The sequence below is a fragment of the Phoenix dactylifera genome, chromosome 4 (assembly GCF_009389715.1).
Source record: "Phoenix dactylifera cultivar Barhee BC4 chromosome 4, palm_55x_up_171113_PBpolish2nd_filt_p, whole genome shotgun sequence".
In the NCBI taxonomy this organism is placed as follows: domain Eukaryota; kingdom Viridiplantae; phylum Streptophyta; class Magnoliopsida; order Arecales; family Arecaceae; genus Phoenix; species Phoenix dactylifera.
This window is the reverse complement of record NC_052395.1, coordinates 30,149,307-30,159,839: the sequence shown is the minus strand read 5'-3', so window position 1 is coordinate 30,159,839 and position 10,533 is coordinate 30,149,307. Positions and strand designations below refer to the sequence as shown.

General features: G+C 36.9%; 1 protein-coding gene across 3 annotated transcripts; it reads right to left on the bottom strand.

Moving 5' to 3' along the window:
* Positions 1-1,703: 1,703 nt before the first annotated feature.
* Positions 1,704-10,052, bottom strand: LOC103707141 (glutamate--glyoxylate aminotransferase 2). Of its 3 annotated transcripts, XR_005511775.1 has the most exons (15): positions 9,909-10,019; positions 9,647-9,826; positions 7,984-8,049; positions 7,637-7,754; positions 5,830-5,911; positions 5,648-5,735; positions 5,351-5,509; positions 4,846-5,019; positions 4,586-4,717; positions 3,847-3,912; positions 3,570-3,634; positions 3,076-3,167; positions 2,827-2,983; positions 2,520-2,624; positions 1,888-1,986 (listed from the first exon to the last, which is right to left on the bottom strand). XR_005511775.1 is itself a non-coding variant. In XM_039126096.1 (14 exons), the coding sequence occupies exons 2-14, from the start codon at positions 9,761-9,763 to the stop codon at positions 1,857-1,859; spliced, it is 1,446 nt and encodes a 481-aa protein (XP_038982024.1). In that variant the 5' UTR covers positions 9,764-9,826; positions 9,976-10,052; the 3' UTR covers positions 1,704-1,856. The 3 variants fall into 3 exon arrangements, 2 of the variants coding, with proteins under 2 accessions (XP_038982024.1, XP_026660476.2); XM_039126096.1 differs by lacking the exon at positions 2,520-2,624 and having other exon boundaries at positions 1,704-1,986; positions 9,976-10,052; XM_026804675.2 differs by lacking the exon at positions 2,520-2,624 and having other exon boundaries at positions 1,704-1,986.
* Positions 10,053-10,533: the final 481 nt, after the last annotated feature.

Genomic DNA, 10,533 nt, shown 5'->3' with positions numbered 1-10,533 from the left:
CCCTCTCAAATATTTAATGGAAGTATCAATCAAAGCATAGTGATAAGGTGACAAGGAAGATTTAAGATAATTAATGGGCTGTATGTCCCTACGGGAGGTGGTCAGCTCTATTGCAAAAATCCCCGTGCAGTTGTTATTGCTATTGTATTCTATGAACAGTTTATTCATACCTTTTATTAATATAAAAGGTATTGAACTGGAGCAAATGAATATTTAGTTATAGTTGTAGAAAATAAAAATAATTATACTAGTTCAAGTGCCCAAATTCAATTATTTCTAATAAATGGATGAAAATATCGGATTGGTATGTATAAACTACTACTTACCGCCCCAGTTTTAACTCTCAAATCCTCCCCCTCTCACCTTTTAAGTGATGAGAGTTGTAACAATGAACGAGGATAAGGATAGCTGTGAAAAAAAAATATTTTTTTTTTAATAATTCTGCTGGCCGTACATACGTTTGTATGGAAAAAAAAGAAAAGAAAATGTTAAACCTCAAATGGATTGCATGAAGGTTATTTACAGCAGAACAGTTTTAGTCAATCATGTCGTGACACGTAGCGGTTGAAGAATCGGATGGTTCAGACTCTAGTGCGGATTTTAGAAGACATTTTGGTTTTTTTCTTGATATATATATATATATATGGTCACGATTTATTATTATTTATTTATTACAAATTATTAAAATTTTGTCGCACGGTAGGGAAAGGAGGATTCAAGACAACGAGAAAGGGACAATAAATAAAAAATGGGTCCCACAGGAGGCTAAGTTTTCGTGGCAGCCGCGGCAACGTTCGCCGTGCAGGCGTACGGCGGCGGCGGCGGGAGTGGTTGTTCCCGCCACGACGCAGAGGGGCAGATAGCGTGGATGCCAGGCCCCGGCAGTTGGCAGGCGTTGTCATCACGCCAACGTCAAGAATGGCGACGGCCGTCGTCAACCCGATGGGACGGGTCGAGACGGACTTTGGCGAGGGAATCCCGCCGGCTTTCGGCGTTCCCGATTCGCACGTCATCCGGCCCAGCCAAGGTTTGCAGCTTTATGCCCACAGCGCCGTGCTGCCGTACGAACACGTTTGTACGGCTCCCATCACCGGAGGGATGGACCGGTCACGGCTGGCCGCACGTTTCAGACACAACATGGACGATCATACAAATACACAAACAGAATAGAAGAGGGCGTGGACCGATTCTTGCTGGTGCCTGACCATTAGAACAAAAGTCGCAGTGCTACTAAACTACGAAAGCTTGCCCATGTAGGCTAAGAAACCATGCATCCATGCTATTTTTATAACCTTTTAAGCCCTCGGAAGAGCCATTTTTTCAAAGGAGATTACATGCATACGGTAGAAATTAAGATTCATAATCTCGATACTTAATACGGTATGCTTTATCGACAAATATTTTATACTAAAATAATTTTTTAATTATTCTTTTTCAATATGTCTTAATACGAAACGGTATAAAGTTTATACCGACTTAGTGTTAAATTTGGTATTAGTTTTCTTTCGATACAATATGGTATAGCATGGTACATTATGTACCAAATATCAGTTTTCTTCGAATATGGTATAATATTAATTTTCTTTCGGTAGAGTATGGTATATTCTGCACCATTTGATAAGAAGCAGTATGGCAAACCAGGATGACGAAGCTTTTGGAAAATAATCATAACTTCAAATAAATAGATGAAACCCATAGGAGAATAATGGGAAAGAGAGAAATCAACACAGCCAATAAACTGGTTCTTCTGGCGTTTATTTTAATTTTTCATCCACAAGCGATTATATTATAAGATCTTAAGAAATCAACAGGAGATGAGTTCTTTTTCCTTGCATCTTCAGTATGCTTTAACAAACTTACATCCTCGAGTAGCCTCTGCAGTTTTCGTATTGTTCCATAAACTCATCATTGAATTTCCTGAAACTCGCCATGATTGCAGGCATGTCTTCCTCTGCTGGCAAGATGGTTGTTCTTAGATGCAAAACCCTGCTCCAAGAAGGAAAAGACAGTAACTAATAATATCTGTTGAAACCAATTGGAAGAAATAAAAATGAGAATTCTGTTAAACTAACCATTATCATCATTCATGAACTACAGTTACGCTCCAAAAAGTATTACAGACAAAAGATTACCTCCAATGGTTTGGTCCAGATAAGCTTAATGTGAAATATAGATGTTAATAAACCTAACGAACAGGGGAACTCTGACTCATTTGAGAGACGTTGAGCAGGCAAGTTGGAAATTCTGATACGTTCAATGGGCTTTTTCTGATTGAATGGAATCGCCGAGGGTTATCAATTTAATTAAAGCGTTTCAATTACAGAAACCAATTGCAAAAAGAATAACAGAAAATATGAGAACTTGCAAGACATGGGCCTTAAGTCGCAAGCCAACACGGATGCTACTCGGATTCATCATATCAACTTAAAAAGAAAGCATTTTAACGGTTTTTATGCATATATTGCTGTTTAAATCAGGGCAATCAACTCAAGAAAGCAAAGCTGGGGTGCGAGCCAAACCGAAGTCATGCAGACTAATGCTGACATATGGCTTAGATTTGCAGGATAGCAGTCTAGGCCGTAACCATCCAAAGTGCATTTTTTTCATCATTATCAATTTATCATCTGCCATACATACATATACAAATATACGTTAATCTGTATCTTTGTGTATGGAGATATGATATGCGTCTATGTACATATATATGTGAGTATGTAATGTATATTGTAGACAGACATGCACTTCGCTCCATAATGTCATTGTCTAAAAATTATAAGATACCAGAGAACTGATATGCTGACAAATAAGAAATTTTAGAGTAAATACCCTTCTTTCTGGCCAAAACCTGAGCCTGGAACAGTGGAAATGCCAGTTGCTTCCAAGAGCCCGAGGCAATAGAAAACATCAGGAGCTTTGCCAGCCTTTCTGGCAGCTTCAATTGCTTTTGGTGGTAAGCGTATTTGTGGGAATGAATACATGGCTCCTGAAACCAACTTTCACATGAGCAACCAAGCGCAAGCATGGATGGAAATTTGGAGAAAAATCAAAGACAGACAGAATATTTGTAAGCACTACCTTCTGTAAAATTGCAAACCACATTTCTGCAACTATTAAATCCATCGGTCATTATTTGTGCTCTTCTCCTAAGAGACTCGAGAACAGCCTTGCTGCAGAATAATAGAATGTCACATTATACCATATGGATGACATTGTTCAAGAATGTCCTAGTATATACTGACTCAGCTTGTCAATATAACAACCTTACGATACAACAATTTTTCCTACATACACAAGTCAATTAGCTGAAAAATAATGATCCTTGATCTTTAATTTCTGTTGTGATAATCACACATCTATATAAATTACGAAGGTTGGAAGTTTTAAATGTATAATTGGCCGTGACAAATAGAAGAGGATCGTTGATGATTGATAGCAGTGGTTTGCACTTACATATCATAAGCTACATATCCTGCTGGGGACTGTATCAAGTATCGACCCTTATCACATCAACAAAATGCTCAAACTGTATTATTCATGCATGTTTATTACTACGCCAAATAGTGTCATACCTCTCTTGAACAAACTTCAAGTATGAAATGTCTCCTGGTTTGGGAGGATTAACCATCAGCCCTAACTGAAAAATAAAGTAGCTTTTTTTGTTTCATAAAAAATATAATAATGGGAACAGGATAAACCAAACAAGTAAATAAAACTTTTAAGTAACAATACATATAAGTATGCAACAAAAAACTTACTTTAACACTGTCACAAATAACACAATTCATATTGTTGCAATGACAGTTAAAATTTTGCAAATGAATCATTTTAATAAACTTAATCACTTACAAAGATCTGCCCAGGGACATTCGGACTGAGTGAAATAGATGCAACCTTGTAGATCTCGTCTACCGTCTGTGCCAGATACAAAGAAGGACATGCAAGTAACAATATTTTAGGTAATGCAACAATTTACAAGCATATTTCTACCAGATATGGCTATAAATAAATCAGACAAATTACAACAAATTGATATATGTACAAATATTATTGATTATTCATGTATACATATGAAAAATCCATAAAAATGAATCCTCATGTGTCTCTGAACCTTTATTCATCGCCATAAATAAGAAATTCGTTATTTTTTTTTCATTGTCATGTATATGCTCAATTTGTTTTCATAATGTAGGTACTAAGTACTACCAACTAAAATGCATGTTTTATGTTATAGATTGTTCATAGAAGATGCTGTATCGGTCCAATGTCCAGCAGCAAAAACAGTAGACTTCAGCATAAATGAATTTTGTTTTTACTTCCAAATTATTCCAAGTCGCTGTAAAGGAATAAAAGTAGAAAGCATTAAAAAAATGCCGAATTGGAAACTAGATGAAGTAATGAGAAATCATCCTCGTAATTTAATTCTGATTTACTTCTTCAGAAATTCTAAGATGGTAATTATTTTGTATCCAGCAATTCTCAGATCATGGCACAATATTACAAAGAGGCAGAAGATGCATATATGAAGACAAAGAATCCTGCGATATATCATTGACTCTTAATTTATAGGAAAGGGAACCAAAAATACCTGAGAAGGAAGATTGGTCATCTCAAAGTATCCTCCACGCTGTCCACATTCTCCCCAATATCCTTTTGACACAGTGTGGAAAGAGACAAGTTGGACCTCTTTGCTCATAGGTGGACCCATGTCAAACAGAATCTTCAAGTATTAAAGAGTGATCACTTTCAGGTCAAAGTAGATCTCCAGACAATAGTACTTGGATTTTTTTAATTTAAAAAAAATCAGAACAGCTTCAAAGTTAAAAAACATGCAGTTAATTTGCCTACCTTTCTTGCACTTACAAAGGGCCGTTCATCCTGATATATGTTTTGCTGATAAACTTCATCTGCAAGCAGGACTAGATTTTCTTGGAAACAAAATTCCAACAATTCCCTTATGTTGGCCTCACTGAGACATTGACCCGTAGGGTTTCCTGGGTTTATGATCACCATAGCTCGAACCTGGAACCATCAAAACTTGAGTTACTACATCAGGTATAGCAAAATGATCCAATCCGATGCCATATACTTTGCTTAAATTATGGTGCTTGAATGTGAAAAGTATAACATAATATTATGTAAAGATAAAGAACAGTGAATTTAGCTATCCAGGGAATGGAAAAGATGCAAGAGTTTTGATCTATGAACAATGCAAATAATTGTTGGTAATTGTCAGTTCACTGAACCAATTATTAATATTTTTGGGAGGCTCCAATTCTATGTTTATTTGGATGGATACAAATAAAATAAAAAACACAAAAAGGAAGATATTTGAAAATGGCCAGGTACTTACAGTTATCCCTCTTGAACGTGCTGCTGCCACAGATTGGCGAATATTATAGAAGTCAAGACCCCAGTTTGCCTCCTCTTCTAAAAAATATGGGACAAGAGAACCACCATATAATGATATTGTAGCTGAATAAAGGGGGTACTGGGGAACCGGAACTAAAATCTGCCAAAAGATAGGAAGAAAAATCCCATACATATAGAACACACAGATGGGAACAAGAAGCAGTGTAGAAGTTAAAAATGTTAAAAAGAGGTTCTTTTTATTATAAACATGTTTGTAATCATTCAAGAAGGATCATACCCCATCGTTCTCATCTCTGATAATGGTGTTTAGTATCTGCATGACACCTTTACTGGCACCATCGGTGAGAAATATAAGCTCTGGATCGCTGCAAAAAGTGCAATACGCATGACCAGTTGTTGCAGAAACTGAAATTATATATACACCACCATCATAAATATCTATTGTATCTATTTTATTACCTAGGGTACCCATCACGCTTCCCAATAAAATCAGCAACTTCCTTCCTGATTCCAGGAAGACCTCGAGAATCACTATATGCACCTGCCAAAGAGAGGGCACGAGCTCTCAACTAGGTTCACATAATAATATTTCTATACGAAAAGAATGGCAAGAATAGAAAGGTCTGTGTGCCATGTTGAACTGTATCATGATAATGGCTGATGGAAAATATTCATCCAAGCCTAAGTGTGTAATTACAAATCACACGTAGCTCTTCTTTTATCAGATTAGAAGAAATGGCAGAGGGAGGGGGTGCAAAAATAAGATATACTAGCAAATATCAACTTTTTATGATTGCAATGAATGCAATTTGTAAGTACCATCTTTTAGTCCACCACTTGTAGAGTAGATCTAAGATGGTAGCCGATAATTAGTTGAATGCTGCAGGTGCTGAAACTAGTATGCATGGTTCTCCCCCTCTTTTTCTCCCCTAGTTCTCATGGCTACATCAAAGTGCCCATAGTTATGTGCTGAAGCATAAGAAATGAACTACTTCAGCATTTAAGTTTTTCCCAGAATCTTGATAGTACAGCACTACCTCTTGCCACATAATTTGTTCATCAGAAATTGCAGAATATCATGTAACACCAAGTTCAGAGCACTGACAAGGGTACTGTAATTCCCAAATATCCAATGGTACAGTATGGGCATTCCCTCTATTGTTTACCGATACCCTTAAACTTGATTTGGTCACTATGAGCACAGGCAGAGACTCAGAAAGCATGAAATATCAATTCGATTCAATATCAATTCAGCAAGTTCAACAAGTCCAAAAATTTGTAATTGCAGGGCAAGGTTGGAAAATGCAGAAGTCTTATACAAAGAAGAACAAAACAAATAAAAACTATGCAGCGACAAAATCAATACAATGTGCAGAAAATAGGTATCTTTTCCTCTCAATAAGCCATAATAAATTAATAGTACCAGACAAAGCCTTTGAAGGCTAGTTCAAGAACAGTACAAGAACTCCCCAAAAAAAATTATGAGGAATAACATATCAGGGCTCAGAAAACCTCTCAGACTTTGGTCCTCATCCAGTCATATTTAGGATTTATCCAAATAAAGTTCGAGATATATATGGGTTTCGAAGTATGCCTTTCTGTTTTCTCAGCAACCCTGAAGCATTCATTGTCACCTAGATATTATTTAAGTCATTAGATAAGCCTAAGATCCAATTCTATCAACGTCATTTTTGCTAGGCATCCATAGACAAGCTTTAGAAGGAAAGGTCTCCAGGTCCAAAGATGCTCATTCATGCTTTTAGAATTTAGAACAACACAAGTTTTTCCTGCGCACAATATTCCAGGCAATCAGATAGTAGCTATGATGTTATCCCTGCATTTACTGTTGGTTTGATGGCATGAGTTAGACAATTCAACCACAGAAGGTCTAGAATAAATTTATTAGTTTTTAAAAGGAAGAATCAAACTACTTAGCAATTTTTCCAGCATCAGATTGAGGCAAGAAGAGCTTTGCTGAAGTTACAGATTGTTATGTCTCTTATGCAAAGGTTTTCTCTCAGCAAAAGTTAAGCACAAAGGCAGCATTATCATGTCAAAATTGACCAATAAGGCACTAAGGAGTACGACAAGGAAAGTATTGTTCATTTTTGTATTTCAAATTCATATCTACTCATTTCTTCCTATATAGGTGGATGTCATGGAGGAAATCCATAATTTTATCCTCGAACTGGAGATCAAGTCATAAGATGTATAAAGACGGCATGGATGAAGGAGAATGACATGCAAAATACATGAAATTAAATACCTAAACCACCCGAAGTCATTGAAAGATAATGTCTAGCTCTTGAAATGGCATCTGCTGGGAAGAGAAGTCCAACATTAGGATCATCTAGCAAAAATGGAGCTTGACATAATGCTACCACCTGTGAAAAAAGGTATCATGTCAGGACAAATTTGCAAAGCAAAAAGTAATAACAAAGGTTGCAAGTTTTCTCAAATTTGAGCTGGAAAATTATTATAGAGAAGTTTTCTCTCACAATGACTTCTAGAAACATACATATTAGGAAGCCCTAGATTGTTAAGCAAAGACAGAAGAATGACAGCTGCGCCAAAATTTAATAGGAAAAGGAGAAGAACTAAAAGTTCAAATACCTGACGAGGAAATGTCAATGGCTTCTGTCCTAGAGCATGAGGGTTGCCCACATTTGTAAATATGATCTGCAAACAATAATAAGAGCAGTGAGACAGGAAAAATAGAACCACCTCAGATCACTATAACATGCGAGGCACACTCTTCAGGGAAAAGAAAGCTTCTACATAAATGCAGGCATGTACTAGAGTTTCAGAATTCAAGTGGTTGGTATGTATTATAAACTTCATTAAAAGTAGCAACCTCTAATAGAAAACTATATGCATCAACATGATTTTGTACCAGACTGAAATGTTCGACCACAAAAAAGCCAAACTTAGTAATTATAGGAATCGGCATAACAACATATAGTGTCGCGTATATTTTGTGTCAATTCTGTGAATCATATTTTGAAGTTTGTTATATATGCATACTTCCATATTCAACATCTAACTCCAGATCTTTCTCACAAATTTAACCAAGGGTAGCATACACCTGCTTTGAATAAGTCTGACCAAATTTTAGTTCTCAACACACCATTCTACTCTAGCTTTTTATTACGCATTGAAGACAATCTCAACATGTTCTCCATCGCCTAATTCTCTACTGGTGCAACTTCTTTACCCTGACTTTCATTTCTTAACTTATGCAATTGAATTTTAGCTATAAATCAAGCTCAGCATTCACATTGAAGTCAAGCTCATCTGGTACTAGTGTATTTACTTAGCCTCATTCATGCAACCTAACCTGTCTTATTATCGTAAATGAATTGGTCTTAAAGAAATTGACATGAATCTGGACCAAATGATAAGTTCCCCAACAAGTAACAAATTTTTAGAGAAGTTTGCGTGTCCCCTGCTATTCAGCAGAGCAGAGCAAATTGATCATAGAACCTACTTCTTTAAAAATAAATGGCACGATCAAATCTCACAGGAATCTGAAAATGTTGCTCCATTTAATCCACCCAGCAGCAACCTTAAAGTTCAGTTACATTTCTACGCTGAACTCTCAGGTGTTTGGCGGTCATCAATCCTTATCAGAGCCTCTCATTTTCTTTAAGCTTTCCAATAATGGATGACCCATATCAGACTTTCAATTTTGCATATGTTTCATACCCTTTTCCTCCCCACTTTCCTCTTCAATTCTAATCTGGTATCACATATACATCACTATAATATTACACACCTGATGGCCCCCTTTTCTGAATATTAGCAGATAACTGACTCCCAAAAAACAATGCAAGAGCTCAAAAGAGTAGTCTTGGGATAAAGCAACTCCGAAAGACATGTATCAACACCTATAGGAAAGAAACTTGAAATGATATAAACTAAATGCAATAGAAGCTGATAACTTCTCATACGTGGAACCAGAGAATGAGAGAATTCACTATAATATATTTAACAATATATTTATTGCAACGATAAGAAAGAGTATCACAAGGAATTATGTGACAAAAATAGCCTTGACTTAGGATCCCAATGGATATATACAAATGCCTTTAGAGGTTCCATATTTCGTCTTTTGACTGATAACTGATAAACGTTTCATGAATTCATAAATGTAATTTCTCTTCGTCACCTTATTTAGCATTACTACTATTGTTATTTTGAGGTTGCTACCAAATAGAAGTACTAGAATTCCACAATCAGAAGAGCCTGAAGAGGCCACTGGTAGGAAGGAACAAACCTTCTTCCCTTCCTTCTGCAGCTCGGCAGCCCGTAGATAAAGCTCTCCTCTGACGGCATACGCGACCTTCTTCACATTCTCGTTCAGCGACTCGTAGTCCAGCGGTTTCGGCGTCATGGTTACTTAGTTGATGGTCTCCGGAGAGAGAAGACAGGGGAGGGGGGCGGGGGTATATGCTTTCTGCCATAAAACAGCAACCATCTATCAGATTAAAGTCTAAAAGATGATCGAGTGCAATACAACAAACTAAATTGAAACGAACCATTTGATTATACTAACAAAACAATATGGAGAGAACAGGAAGGGAGATCGAGGCACCCCAATCTCACCTCCGGAGAGTGGCAACGGAGAGGGAAAGAGGGAGCGAGAAGTTGACCAGAAGTAGCCAAAAAAGAATTACTGTCGATATGTCTTTCTTCGACCGTCATTAAGCGGGAATAATGTTTGACACGGCATCCGTTTCTTTTTTTTATTATTAATATTTTTTTTTCACAATTCCTTATATTAAAAAAAAATAATATGTGTGTGGCCTTGGAACTTGGTGAGTAGTTCCTTGTCGTGTAGTAAGATGCGACGGATTCGGGACCCGAACAGCAGACAGGGCTCCCCGCGGATTAGCTCGCAGAGCACGGTAAGCTTGAGTGGGTCCCACTTTTTTTTTTTTCCCCTTTCTGCAATAGATATTTTATACATTATAAGTACTAATACATCTAATAAAATCAAAAAATAAAAAAAATCACAAAGTGTTCAAAGCAACTCTTCTTTTTCGGCCCACAAGGTGCTTCCAAAATAGCTGACCACGTAGGCAACCATCCAATTCGCAGCTCCGTTAATCTGTTTAAATATATGTTTAGTCTGGAAGGCCACTCTATCTCTCACCATCATTC